The sequence below is a fragment of the Phaenicophaeus curvirostris genome, chromosome 2 (assembly GCF_032191515.1).
Source record: "Phaenicophaeus curvirostris isolate KB17595 chromosome 2, BPBGC_Pcur_1.0, whole genome shotgun sequence".
NCBI lineage: Eukaryota > Metazoa > Chordata > Aves > Cuculiformes > Cuculidae > Phaenicophaeus > Phaenicophaeus curvirostris.
This window is the reverse complement of record NC_091393.1, coordinates 16,766,596-16,782,063: the sequence shown is the minus strand read 5'-3', so window position 1 is coordinate 16,782,063 and position 15,468 is coordinate 16,766,596. Positions and strand designations below refer to the sequence as shown.

The window sequence follows — 15,468 nt, the reverse complement described above, 5'->3', positions numbered from 1 at the left end:
ATTTATCCTTGGATACAAATTTATACACCAAGCCATAAATTCTCTAGGAACTTCTTTGACAAAAGACTCGCAGGAGAACTCATTAGGTCTTAATGAGAGCTTCAGAAATTCATCAGGTTCTGTTGATATGTCCTGTAGTATATCTTCACGCTGGCTCAGCTCTCATGAATTACAGACAGGTGAATATTGGCTTCAAGGCTTTTTGTTTGTTTCCAAACTGTGCGTGCCCAAAGTGTTTAATTACAAAAAAAAGACAGAATTTTCCCTCATACCTCACTCTGACATGTTGCATATCAAGGCATGGAGTAGAGGACTAGATGAGATGAAGAATTACTTTTTCTGCTTGATAATTCTAATTTTATGAGACCTTACTCCTCCATCTGGGCTATTTTGGAGGAAAGAAATGGGACAGTCAGATCAGTTTTAACTGGCATTGATTTTAATACAGATGTATCACAATGTTTCGTCCTCATTTTACTGCATCTTTTTCCTCTATTTGGCAATTGTTGTGGCTTCTTTGTAACATGATGTGTACAAAGTATTAAAACAGGAAGTAACTTGAAAGTAGTGCTTGGATAGTGTTTATCTATCAACTGAAGTTGACCACAAATCAAAGCATCTTATTTTTATTTCAGTGCTCCCATGAAGAGAGGTTGCTTGCTACAACTTCATCACCAGTGACTGTTCATGCCAGCAAAATATACACACTACCAGGAGCACAGCAGGAATCTCAGGAGAGATGCCACTGCTTTCCAAATAAAGTATGAAGTTTTCCTGTTGCTTTTTAGTGCATTATTTTGCTTAATTCTGCTAGGTATTAAAAAGAAAAAGGTTAATTTTTTTTTTGAGTTATGAAAAATACCTTACTTTTTTGGTGTGTTGTTATGTACCTACATTGTATTTCCCAGGTAAGAAACAGTACGTTTTATATTTAGTTAATTTAAATTTAGAGTTGCAGAGGTCTGCAAGGCTCAGTTAGTTTTTTGAGCACACACCCTAAAAAAAGTGGTAAAAATGAGAATTATATTTAGTGTAAATGTTTTCACTTGAGAATAAATTATTTTCTGCATAATGTTTTTTGGGGTTTTTTTGGTTTTGTTTAAATCCTTCTGATTCATTTGCTTTGTTAAGCTTTTGTGATTAAGACAAGGAATCCAGACCAAATATTTACTCTATACCTGCTGCTTTGTTAATTTTTTTATTTCTTTTAAAATCAGGGAGAAGCAGGATTGCCAGGAGTAGCTGGTTTGCCCGGACAGAAAGGAGAAAAAGGTGAAAAGGTAAAATATCAGTTGTATTCTCTCTTTCAGACTTTTATCTTTGGCTTACCTTTTTTAAACAGAAATTTTATGGATTCTGCTATTCCTTAAAGGAATCTCCCTGTACCCAGGTGAAATCCTTTATCAGTCAGCTACTGGTTCCACATGTGGGCTTTCTGACAGACAGCCTACAGCTGTCTTTGGGGTCACCTCATCAATTCCATGGAACACAGTTCACCTGCCTGGGAAGCACTTGCCTACCCAACCCTGTCAGTGTCTCCTATTGCCTGTTCACCTTATCCAAAAAAGGAGAAGCTCTGTGTGTTGTCTGTGATGAGGATTTTCCCATATTGTGTGTGTACGTTACTGCTGATGGGCAGAATCCTGTGTCGTGGATTCATCCCTGCAGTCATCAGTAGGAGGGCATAAATTCACTTGAACGACTTCAGCGCTGTCTTCTTTAGCATTGCTCTTACCTGAAACTTTCTTAATTGGGAGGAGAGAGGGGCCTGACATGGACAAGCCCCTAGGACATGCCATTTCATGCTTCTTTCCTTGGGCCTATTCTGTGGTTTTGTTCTGTAACGCTTACCATGAATTTTCTGTGTTATTTAGCTTGGGGGGTTTCTAATAATGAAGGTCAGCATATGAGAGGTTTTTCTTTCACACTCTATTCCCTAAATCTGTTTGGAGGATGCTGGATGAGAAATTATTTTCATGTGCTAGCAGAGTGGACAACTTAAACATATTGCAAATCAGCCAGAAAGACAGTGGATAGAAATTTTGAATTTGAGGAGTGCAGTTTGAGTGGAAGCCACCCGGAATGTCCTAATGTAGAAGTAAGGATGGAGGTGACCTAACCCAGCATCCTCCCTCACAGCACACTTTAATATGTGATCTGAAGTAGTTTGTGAAGACAGCCAGTGCTGTGCCTAGGACTGTAGTATGTGACTGAAATGGGCCCAGTTCTGAGAGGGCTTATCCACAGTCAGTTAAAATTAAGTAAATTCCTTGACAGTGTCTTCCCTCCCAACTCCTCCCCTCCAATATATATTTCACTTTTGATACTAGCTGTATCTTTTTCCTAGGAAGAAAAAAAATGTTAAACCATGGTAGGTTCCATAGATTAGCTGAACCTAGAGGGTTCACTGCAGTTTCCAAATTAAATCGTGAATTTTTGCTGACCGTAGGTCCAAGTATATGGTGCAATTGTCAGTGTTACAGTTAGCCTATATTACCAATACAGAAACTTACCTAGCATTTATTTAGGAAACTGTTCTTCTCTCCTGTCATGACCCACTTAGACTGTTACTGCTACCAGTGAGGAAGGAGACTTCAGAAGCCTAATTTTTTTAACATTGTTTCTTTCAGCCATTTAGCAGTATTTACCATACAAAGTATAACATGTATTTAGAAATAAAGCACGTGGGTGCTTGTGGTCACCTCCAGATCTGTTCTTCTATTCATTTTACAAAGAAACCCTAAGTGCATTAATTAAAAAAACATCTGACAGTGAATGAACCCTTTCAACTTCTGTGCATTAATGATAGCAAATTGCATGAGGCCGTGTCTGATTTGGCTGGTAATTATGAAATACAGATTTTTTTGGTTACCTGTGAAACTTTTAAGTTGTTAAACTTATTGGGGTTTTTTCATGAAAAATAAATCTTCCAAGATTTACACAAATGGATTTTTTTTTTTTTGTAGTGACCTACTACCTTCAAGTCCAAGCTTGATCTATTTATCACCACCCATTCTGATACTTAACTGAATATTTAGAGCCTGAGCAGGTTTATGTGCATACAGCTTAGCCTAATGATAGTAAATTGGCATTTGTGAAGGTCAGTTCAAAAAATCCAATGAACCAGCAGGTTAAAGTATAGTAGTAATAGTAGAGCAAAAACAGCTAGAAAGCTGCTTGATTTGAACCTTCCTTGTAGCTGACTAGTACTTCATACTGTCTAGCTTTGGGGTCTGGTTATTTTTATTTTTGCTTAAGGGTGAGTGTAGGGCACATTACTACTGAGATTAAAGGAATGGTTTCACTGTTGACCTTTGGGAGCAAATGAACACTACCTTGAATAGTGCCTACCGTGATGGAGTAGAATGCTATATTCTCTGAGGCTTTAGTACCATTTCTTCTTAGTCTATGCATTTATGGAAATTTTCAGTAGCACTTGCTCCCACTGATTGCCTTGTTACATCAATAATTAGAGGTAGAGAGGCAGCAAAAGCCCAGACCATTTCAGACATGTAGGATGCGTGATTTATTGCCAGATTATGTAGAGTAGCAGACTGTGGTTGGATGTTTTGTAATATATTATATATGACATAGGCAGCTTCTTGATGACTTTGCTGGCCAGTCACAAAAAAACAGGATTTCTATAAGTTGTTTGATGGTTCCTTAGCCTGTGTTTCCCACTTTGTGCTCCCATCCTGATTTTATTGTTTTCTTTCACTTCTAAATCACATTATTATTAGCATCCAGGTAACTGTATATGAATGTCCTTGCCATGGCAGCGTCCAATTGAGAACAAGGTAATGCTAATTTTTAGCTTCTCTCCAAGGAAATTTCTGTATCCATTGTGATTATCTCTTGTTCAGCACAACATTCCTTATCCTTTTATTTCACATTTTTGCTTCCCAATTTCCTATCCACTGTAATTAATTGTGTGACTAAATGGCATGACTTTTTGTTGCCATGGGATTGGCAAGAAAGTCTCCACATACACAAATTGATGTTAGGCTATATTCAAGCCCCCCAGAATTACCCTTCCCTTCAAACATAATTGTTCCCTTGATCAGATTCTGCTTTTTCTCTTCAGGAATATCGAATGTACCACCAGCACAAAGCATGATACTGGATAAGCCATATTTAGGCGTTTTGAATTTAATTAGTAGCCTGTTTCCACTTCATTCCTTTACGCTTGGCAGTACTCTTGGCAGCCCTTTACTCTTGGCTTATTTTAATGCGTCCAAAAGGATCTGAGCCAAAGTTGAAAACGTATTGTAGGCCCAAATGACTGAAGTGCTATATTTTTGCTGGAACAAGCATTCATGCAAATATTGATGCATGTCTGGCAAATTGTCCATCTGAATGTACAGGAGCATCACTGATCAAAATTACTCCATTTGTGTGAATGACCTTCTTATTGTAAGCCTGGCCTTCCGTTATGGCTTTGTTGAGAACATTATAAGGACAGTTCTTCCCTCATCAATAGAAGCATTATCTCTGCTGCTTCAGGGGTAAAGAAGCTGCTCAGTTTCAAGACTGTCTCCCTTCTTGAATGACAAGACTGTTCAGTTTGGTACCACACACTCTTTACACTGTGTAGCAAAAACTGCCTGAAGGGCAATAGTCCCAGTCTCTTTTGTTTGCTCTGCAAGCTTGGATCCAGACATGTTAGCTCTGCATGATTTTATTTGGCAAGATCAGCTTCTGCAGCTATATACAGCAAGGGACAACCTCCTGATCTTTAATGTCCGAGTAATTAATACTCAAAAAGTCACCAGAACCAACTTTGCTGCTTACCGGGCTCTGCTCTGGAAATGTATGTTTTGGACTCTGATAGCTTTTTCCTTTTGGGTAAGGCTGTGAGGCAGCAGAAGTCAAATGAACAATTTAGATTATCCCTTAATTAAATACCGTGTTACTCTCACAGTAGCTTGATCCTTAGCACACTATATTTTACAAGTTTCAAGTGGTCACAAATCAGATGGAAGTCTCCTGTGATTTAACACATTTTTATACCAGTTCTTAGAGCTACGTTTCCTCCTCTGCTGAGCTGAGTGAGAAATTTACTGTGTTTTCTGTTTTGGAAGCGATTTCTACTACTTCAGCATGGTATATAGGTACTCAGACTCTTACAAATATATTCATTATTAGCGAATGCCTTTTGATAACAATGTGAAGGTCCTGTTTTGTCCTTAATATGTGGAAATTCTTCAAAAAGTCAGGATAGGGAGCAAATATTATAAAGATATACTGCATATACAAACTTTTTTTTCTATCAAAGAGATTTTAAAAACGTAATTGTATGCTAACCGTTTTATCTTTATTACTTCTAAGCAAAGTCAGGGCCCATACAAGATTTTAAATTTAAATCTGAACAGAATGAAATATTTTGATACCCTGTAAAGCCATTCCATGCTGTGTTAATAGGTCATTGGTTAATGCTGTAAGTACAGCAAGGAGCAAAAAGCCAGAGGCACGGTGCTTTCAAAAATTAAAGTGCCTGTTGGTGCACGTCATGGAGAAATTTATTGCTATTCAAGTAAGCTTCATTAATTTAAATTTAACTTAATGAAAAGGACATTTTAAAGACTATTTTAGGATTGGTAGAGATAGGTTTATGCAATATATCATTGCAGTAGGAAAATATTTGTAATAGAATGATAAGAAAAAAGAACTCATGGTGAACAAATGAGGTGTCTGGGTGTTCTTTCTGCCTATTTTCCTTGCTAGTCTTCCTTTCCTCCTTCTCTGTCATTCCTCTTATAACCCAGATCCACCTTATTCCACCTGTGACGTACCTACTGTGTTATGCGGTCTTGAGAGTCATTCCTTTCTGATCCCATTTTTGTTGCACAGCTTATTGATATGGACCTAGAAGCTGGAATATATTAAAAAGAAAAATTTGGGGCAAAATACAGCTGACTGTCAGGGATTGCCAGTGTACTCAGTAAACTAAAATCTTGTAATGGGCAGAAGGGAAAACTTGGTGCCTGTGGAGCTAAGAATTTATTGGTAGTCCTACTTAATGTTTTAAACATCTAATAGTCCAAGTTATCAAATTAATAAGGAGAAACATCATCAGTAATACAGTTTAATTAGTTTTCTTTAAAAAAAGTCTTAAATATATGCTTCTTTTATGTGTTTACCATATTCATTGCTCCAGTAGTCATCTCAGTCCTGAGGATGGCAGCTTAAGTCCTTCTCATGAGGGAATGGAGAGGGTCGCAGTGAGTCCTCAGCACTCTGAGGTGCTCAAAGGGTTGGCAGTGTCACTCCTGCCCCTGGAGCTGAAGCTAGAGTAGGGGAGGCAGCAGTCACTGGCCCTGGTGTAGGGATGAAACTAGTGATACCCAGCTCAGGCCGTGGTGAGGGTGAGCCCTGCACTGCCCGCTCAGCACACAGCAGGGGGATTCTGCTTGGGGCAACAGAGATGGTACCTCCTGGACTATATACTCCCTTCTTCTCCCCCAGTGCTGGAGTGATGCAGCCTTAGGGTGAGTTTTCTTTCTCACCCTTGTCCAATTCCCCAAATTTGAATTTATTGTCTTCATTTACTAACAGTTCTTAATGAGTTGGTTTTTCTTTTTCCATGTCTAAATATTTCTATCACTATTTTATAATCATGACGACTGTTTACCTATCTATATGTCTAAGTTTTGAATTTTAGCTTATGTAATTTCTTACAGGGCCTGTCTCTGACATTAATTGTACAGATGTCAGATGTAATATAAAGGATACACTCTCTACATTACCTCTTCCACCATCAACATCATCACTTCTAGAAACCCTGCCAGTACCCCGTCTGCCGAGAGCAACTCAGTTCAGAGTGTGCTGGTATTTTGTTCTTGATAATAACGCACTTTTTTCTTACCATTTCTGATGCTATCGGCACACAAAATTCTACAGAGATGAAATCTGAGAAAACAGATTTAATAAATCAAATCTTACAAAACTAAAACTGATGTTGGTTAAGGAGTATTTGAAAAATTTACGTAGGTTACTCATTTTATCTGAACTAATAAGTCTCCATTGTAGAAAAGAGCGATGTTGTCATGTATATTCTAGTAGTGTGTGTTCTAGGCCACGTTAATGTCATTGTTTATATTTATTAAGTTCATTTGATTTATCTTAGTATTAAAATCATCATCTGTACCTGGTTAGTACAGAACCCTGCTGAGAATATTTTTCTCTTCTCAAAATTCTTTGTAGACTTTGTTTTCTAGAGTAAATGTTAATGTGTTAAGTTAATCCTACTTCATATTACAATGTAAATATGTTTTAAATAAGTTTGCAGTTTAAGAGATAAAATAATATGTTTGAATTAAATGTTTTTTTAAAAGAAATTTTTTGATGTTTATATGGATAGGGACTGTAAGTTGTTAATTTAAATAATTGCTGCTTTTTCATCCTCTTTATCACCACATTTGGATTTAGGCTATTTTTGCCATACATGACAGTTCAGAAGTAATATAGGATAGAGGAATCAAGGTACTGTATGTTGTGTTTGCTACTAGCATATCATTTCTTGTTCTAAAACAGGTGCATTAAGGTTGCAAGATGCAAAGACGCAAAGGTCAAGTGCTTTTGAAACTCTCTGGATGATTAATATAAAAAAAAATGATCACAAATGTAATACTGCAGCTGGTCTCGGATGTGCAAACTTGTTTCCATTCAGATAGAAGGCTGATTGATCTCCTTCAAAAGAAGCATATTTGCTATCTGCAATCTCTTTTTAAGAATTTAGTTTGGCTTGGCTTTTAGAATGTTGACAGAAGTTTTGTTTTATTTTTTTTTAATCACCCTCCTGCGTTTCCACCCTGTCTGCTTATGAGTTTACCAAAAATAAAACCAGTGCCAAAAATATAGTAGCCATCCTATTGATAGCAAGAGATACCCTTCTGAAAAAATGTGCAATGGCTTAATATTTTATTCAATAAGTATCTTGTGCTCAGTTGAAAAATTATTTGCACTGCTACCCTTAGTTAAAAATCCTGACAGTAACCTTGAATCTCATGGTATATCTGCCTTTGAATGTCATTACACTGAGTGTACCTTATAACCTGTAAGTGCTGGCATTGTACTGCTGGTGTTCATGAGCTTACGAAATTATTCTTCTGGCAGCACATATTTCTGTTGGCTTTGGTGGTTCTAAGCAAATGCAATTGTTTATTCTCATTCTTAATAATTTGGTTCCATAAACTTAAAATGTTCAGTTGCAGTGTTGGGAGTTAAAATACTCTTGTTAAGGCTTTAAAGACATGACGTAGACGTAGGTCTTGTGGTCAAGATGTTGCTTCTGGTTTTATACTTTTGGTATCTAGTATGTGAGATAGATAAGAAGATACTCGTTCACTTTTGTGAGGGAGTTTTCCTTTGCTTCTGCAGATCTCAAATGCCATTATGCCAAAAAAGAGGCAACGCCCCTTTTAAAAATGCACTTAACCATTGGTTTTTTTTCCTTTTTGTTCTGTCACACTGCCTGTGTGAATACTATTATATGTTGTACAACATATAGTGTCTGATCTTTAAACTCCTTGAATAAAAGCATGAAAAACTAGGCTCTTTCAGACTGTGGTTATTGAAATCACAATTACAAGACAGAAGCATAACTAATTTGCAGTAGACTTGTCTTCAAATTGGGGTGTCTGTCTGTGGTTAGTGGAACAGAAGTGTAAACATACCTTAGTTAACTGTCTAGTATGTCATACATGCTAAAGGCTTCCTGGCGTGTAGCAGGCTGTGTAACTTTAGACTACACAGGATATAAAAATACACTGCTGAATGTAATGAAGTGCTCCTGGTCTATTAAAATACTGGCAAGTGGCATAAGGGAACAGAGCGTGCATAGATAAGAGAGTCACTCTGTGGGTGATTTGATAAGGTAACCAGGGACCAGTCGTGCTTGTTCATCTCTTAAGTGCCAGTGGGTTCATGCTGTTCACAAACACAGGATTTTGGTCTGCCTCTGCCATAGAGCTGACAGGACAATTCCAATGTTTGAACAGAAAGGATACAGGAGATGGCTTATAAGCTCCTCCAGAACATTACTGCTTCTGAGCAGTGGTTTAAACTTATGGCTGGAATGGTGCTCTGCACCCAGGACTCACTCATTTTGATTGATTTGCTTAGCTCACACGTTATTAAAAAAAGGAGCTTTGAGGCAGGCTGCACGCATGTAGTTATTTCATGATGATTTCTGCAAATAGTCGTAAAGGAATTAAAATGGGGAGCAAGGAAGGCAGGTAGATTTTATGGTAGGTGAAGAGCAACAACAGAAGTATTAGGGTATGACAGCTTACTTCAAAATTATGTTGCCAGTCATTAGGATATATGGTTCTGCTTTTACAAAAGGATAATGAGGAAAGCTTACCTGTAGCACTTTGATTTGGGGGTGGGGAAGGGTGGGTTTATTTCTTCCTTTTATCTAGAGATGAAAATATTGAGTTCTCAGGGCTTAATTAGGACTGGTATTCAGGGCCCTGGATTTGATCTATAGGATCTCTAGGTAGAGCATAAAGAGAGTTAAGCACCTTGGAGTGTAGTGTGCTGACTCAGCAGATACTGTGGTCCAGCGTTAAAGGGAATGCTGAGGAGAAGCATATGCTGTAAATCCTCCCTTTACCAAGGATTAAATGTTTTTAAATGCCTGCTCTGGGATATAGAAAATACTGTTGTTATGTACTACTTCTTGCCAACCTTACTGCTCCTTCCTTAACTTCAGAAAGGTTAATATCTTCTTTTCAGAGGAGAAGTAGTAAGTTTACACTGAAAAGAGCAAGGTACTACAGTATTCTGCCTATAAAGCTCTTTCACATTTTTTCTTTTAGTGGGGGGTTGTGTTGGGGTTTTTTTATTAGTTTTTTTTTTTTTTGGAGGGGTGGCTGATTATTTTTTTTATGGTTTTAAAATAGATCTACAGCCGTGTTTGTATTCTGATACTGAGTTCTGGGATACTTAGCTGATGTTACTGTACCACAACTATGTTAATTAAAAATCACTTTAAACCTGATGAAAAGAATTATATTCTAATTTAAGAAATTATTATGCACTTTATCTGGGGACAGTCTCACATAAAATGCAGGAAAGGTCATCTGGATAGAAATCTAGTCTCCTTGCTCTCAAGAAAGGACCAGGCTGCTGATATGCTGCTCACTTGTGCAGTTTCTGATGTTCCTCTTGTGAACTTTGGAACAACTTTAGATCCCATGACCACCAGTGTACTGGAAGGCAACAGTGGCCCAGGGGTACGGGCTGGTAGCACTCACAGGCTGTGGAGGGCACGTAACATGTACATTCTGTGGCGTTCACAAAGCCTTTCTGCTCTTCTGTGCTATAACAGAAGAAAAGGAAGTCACTGTGTGTGTATCCCATTCGGGAAGATCATGAGAAACTAATTTGTTTCTGCAGAGTGTGTTTATTGACTACACTGATGAACTTTGCCTAGTGCTGAGAAGTTTCTGTGTATGCTGAATATCAGAACTATGGGTTTCTAGGATCCTTCTAGTTAAAAGTTATGCACTTGGTGAGTTTAGAGGTCTTGGGCACTAATCTGTCAGCAGAAGCTTTTGGGCTTACAGTTTTAAAGTGGGACTGCAAACCTAGGTTTACAACCTATTTTAGGAGCCAATTATTTGTGTCAGTGTGGCACTTCTGCTTTGTAATGCTTCCTCTCCAAAAGCAATTTAATCGTTAATTCTTTTCAAACCGGGGATATTTTCTTCATAAAGAATTGGATTACTCCAATAAACTTTGTGGCATTTTCTGCCTGCTGGACAATGTTCTCTTTTTAGTACAAGTAGACAAACCTAATGTTTTGGTTTGCTTGTAAATGAAGGCTATAATGTGGTTTCAGTCTTTTCACTATGTTCCTCTAGCATCCACCTAATTTTTATTTTAAACTTTGTAAACCTCATATATGACATTATTAAGCAAAATTTCTGTTTTCTTCCATCATTTTTAAGATATATAGTCCAATTTGCAGCTGCTGACAGCTTTTGTACCTCTCCTGATCACTTGGTCATTTGTCTCTTAAAACTAAAATTTTCTTATTGATTGCATATGGTTTAGGGTTTGGTTTCTCTGACGGGATGAACAAGGAGGAAGAGAGGACCTGATTTAGATACTGTCCTTGAAAAATACTGTTGGCACATGACTTTTAGACTGAGGAAACCTGTATTACATGGGGACCTTTCTCAGCATGGCTCATGCTCCACCCAGTGAAAACAGACCCACTTAGTATTACTCTGGTGTCACAGTGAATTCCCTTAAAATTAGCAGTCCTGCTTTTTATGGGAATGTGCAAGAATTTCTCAGATGAAGGTCTTAAGTGACCTAATTGACATTAGATGTTTCAAAATGTATTTATTTTGTCTGATCATAGTGTTTTGTGTATAGCATCCTCTTACACTCTGGCTACATTGCTAAGCATGGCAAAAAACATCATAGAAGATACTTTTTTGTTAATCAGATATGATCTGAGTAGCTGTTAACCTTAGGAGTCTTTAAAACTTCTGACTGAATAATTTGTTTTGTAGGGTGAAATGGGTGTGAAAGGACAGGATGGTGTTCCTGGGCTTCCTGGAGAAAAGGTATGTTTGTGTATATTTATATATATAAATAGTTTGACTGAAAGGAAGTGTTTATTATGTCAGTGGCTTAACTGTAACTATGCACAGAAATTGGAGGACAGAACACTTCTGTTAGAAAATTAATTTCTCTTACCTGCAGTGACGTGTTTTCGTAGCACACTGAAAAAGCCACTCAGACCAATATTATTCTCCCTAGGTGTGTTTCTTTGTTGTTTAGATGTTGTTTTTTGATTTTTTTTTCCTTGGGGGAGATGCTATACAGAGCCAAAGGAAGCCACTTTGTTCCACTGTGCATTTTGTGGTCTACAAGCCTAGAAAAGAGCTCTTACATTCTCAAGAGGCCACTTGGTAGAACTCCAAGGTAAATGCCACTGACTTATAAGCACAGATTTGGGACTAGCCATGGCTAAGAAAGCGTATCAGCCTACCTGTGTATTCAAGAGGAGGTTTGACTTTACTTCAGAATCTTAGCATGTGAATTAAGGCAGCTGTACAAGTTTATTGAGTTCAGACCTAGTTAAGAAGAATTTCTTCACCATGACAGTGGTGAGGCAGTGACACAGGTTGCCCAGGGAAGCTTTGGCTGCCCCATCGCTGGAGGTGTTCAAGGCCAGGTTATGGGCCTTGGGTAACCTGATCTAGTGGCCCATGGCAGGGGGTTTGGAACTAGATGATCTTTAAGGTCCCTTCCAACCCAAACTGTTCTATGACTCTATGATAACTGTTTTAGAAAAAGTCCACCAGTCTAAATTCCAACCTGTTCAGTATAGAAAATATTAAGGAAATGCTATTTTCCTGGAGTTTCTAATAATTGGGGCTCTTGTAATATTTTCTGATCCATAGTAAGAGTTGACAGAAGTAGTAGGTTTTCTGCATATACATAGGAGCCAGTTACTATATGTATGAATGAAGCTCTTGACGTACATGTGTTAGTGCACTTGGCTGTTTGTTGGGGTTTGTTAGTAATTTTTGTTTCCACTGGTATCTTTAGCATCGCTATTTCAGTCCTCAACCCTCAATTCTGTCAATTTAGGTTCTTTTTCATAATGTACTTCAAGTTTATGTTCTTTCGGTACCATAAATAGATACGCCTTTTGAAGACTGTTTCTGTGAGAGGCTCAGAATTTCAATATTATGCTTTATTGGTTGACATGCTTCTTTCACGTGTATGCAACTTCTTAGTATCACAGAGGTTCAGGTTTATTTTGTGATTCTCCAGGTTTCTAAGTACTGAAAGAAGCTGAGTTTCACTTCAGTTTAAAATCTGTAATTAACAGGATATAGAATTATGAATCTATCTTTTATTTTTATTTACTGCTTCTCTCCCTAATTGTGTTTTGTTAAAAGCAGAAGGTAGCTATATATTACCGAAGAGATGAGGTAAAATAACAGTATTTGCTGCTATTATATGTGGTAGCAAAATAGAGAGCAGGCTGCAAAGATGTTCAAAGGACTTTGCAGTGCCAAGGGACCGAATCATTAAGTGACATGTAAAACTCAGATACAGTAACAGTAAAGTGAGGCAGATGAAGAGGAAAATCAAAGCAAACATTGTGTATTTCATGGACTCTGGACTAGCTATTACTGTTCAGGTAAGTGATCTTGGAGTTACAAATCAATGAAAATATGCACACTGTTAAGTTCTAGTCTAAATAAACAAATAGAACTTAGGAATGATTAGGAAGAGAATGGGAAACAAAGCAAAAGCACCTTATTGTCACTATTATTAATGAAATTGTATTGTGCAGCATCTTGAGTGATGTATATAGTTCTGGTTCCCACACCTCAAAGTGGATCTGATAGTACTGGAAAAGGTTCAGAGGAGATGTCAAGAGTGATCATAAGCATCGAGCGTCTTCCAATTAAGGTGTGTCAATGTGGACTTCAATTTGAAAAAGGCACAGCTGAGACAAAATATGTCCTATTCTGTGCTTTTTGCAATCGTGAGAGGAACAGAAAAGATTAGTAGAGATTTACTGATTTATTTTGCTCTCCTTTTATGTATGGGACCAAGAGCATCAAGCCTATGTGATAGGAATTTTGAGAAGGATAGAAAGGGCTTATTCTTCCCATTACATGATTGCAGTTTGAACAGTTCTGACACAGGATTTAGGCAGTCTGAAAATTTATTGTAAGGTTGGTGGAATAAAAATCATGGAGTATATCAGACTGACACTGCTACTTGTCTAAAAGTTTTTCAACTCCAAGATTCTGAAGTCTGGGAAACCCACTGAAAAAGTCTTGCCTTATGGTTGCCTTGTTGTATACTTCTCTGAAGGCATCTGTTCTTGCCACAATTGTAGTCGTACGCTTGGCTAGAGAAACCTCTGATTTGATTCAGCTAGACAGCTTTTACGTCACTGTGCTCCCAGATGTGAGTTAATGGAAAGAGTTATTGTAAAACATTGTAGATTGAATGAGATTGATCTAGAATGAAGCTGTGTTTTCCCTTGTCTTTTCCTGTAGCTCCTTTTTTGATGTTATCTTTCCTTAAAATTACCAAGCCACATTGCTTTCCCAGTACAAGTTATTGTTACAGTTTCCATGGTTAATACTGTTTGGGTTTTTTCTGCTTAGCGCCTTGCAAATTCACTGTCAGGCCAAATCCCAAAGTTCCTGTTAGTTTATGTAAGGCTCAACAGCCAGATCATATTTAATATCCAGACACTGTACTTTTCCTGAACATTATAACTCTCTTAATTCAGACTACATAAAAGCCATACTGTTGTTGCAAATTAAAAGGAACTACTGTGGAATCTGTAACTGGCAAAACCAAAAGCTGTTTTAAAAAAAGGCAAACATAGTATTTTGTACATTTGTGGCTCAAAGAAGTAGCTGAGATCCAGCCACTCAGCTTCTTCTAGCTGGCTTTGTCATGTCTGTATAGAGTAGTACAGTGCTGTGTGGAATTATTAGCTCCTTTCTGCAGGTAGAATCATTTTATTTCCCTTGTGCTTTTAATGGTGTTAACATGTTCTTTCTCTCAGTGGATGCATTGAGAGCTGTGTGAATTTGCATGCTCTTTTATTTTGTGCTCCTTTTCCTGCAGTGTTCTGGATGCTAAAAAAGTAAATAGATTGTTCTTTTCCTTTGTTTAGTCATCTTGGAATCTAAGCACTGCTGTATACAAAGGTATCTCCTACATTCCAAGAAATTGAGGTGCAGGCTGCAATGCTGGGAAAGCATTCTCAGTAGCTACTGGTATTTGTTGATCCTCTTAAAACCTTCAATACACATTATCTTTTGTTGGAGATATTATATGTGTTTGACTAGTAAGGCTATTTTTGTTTTCTGCACTGTATTTTTCTGAGCTTTGTGTGGGTGTGCCCCCTGAGTCACTAATTAGAAATAGGAAAAGAATTAATAACATTATTTTTTATGTAAATGCAGTTTGAGGCTTCAGAGAGCAGAGGGGCTCTTTCTCATACACCCCAAACCTATCCACTGCAATACTCCATTGTTCATACTTCTTCCCCTGGGGAAGGTTCAGAGAAAAAAAACACATGGCAGATCTTACTCATGTTGCTATGAGTAAGAAACTATTAATTCATTTGGCCTATTTTAGAAGTTTACCTTAGGATGGGTTAAGCTTAGCTATCAGAAGGCCTGTTTCTGTACAATTGATAAGCTTAAACATACTTGACATTGTAGTGAAAAACTAGAGTTATAATAATATACTGTATATACTGTCTTTTCTGAGAGAAGCTTACTAGGAGAGTCTCCTAGGAAAATGGTTCATCGTTGAATACTTAATTTTCAAGATCTCTGTAAATGATGGGAAGTCCGTAAGGTTTCATATATGGCCTTGACTTTCAGAGATCTGAAGTGTGAAAATCGATTGTGTACCTCGCGTGTCACATTTGAAGACAGATTGAAGTTTGGCCTT

General features: G+C 37.6%; 1 protein-coding gene across 1 annotated transcript in view; it reads left to right on the top strand.

Annotated features, from left to right (window-relative positions):
* The window catches only part of COL19A1 (collagen type XIX alpha 1 chain), a 199,627-nt gene that overhangs the window by 38,059 nt on the left and 146,100 nt on the right, over positions 1 to 15,468 (top strand). Inside the window, exons 9-11 of the mRNA XM_069851444.1 lie at positions 636 to 761; positions 1,218 to 1,280; positions 11,529 to 11,582. Of these exons, the coding sequence (XP_069707545.1) occupies positions 636 to 761; positions 1,218 to 1,280; positions 11,529 to 11,582 (243 nt within the window). The remainder of the gene's footprint in view (positions 1 to 635; positions 762 to 1,217; positions 1,281 to 11,528; positions 11,583 to 15,468) is intronic.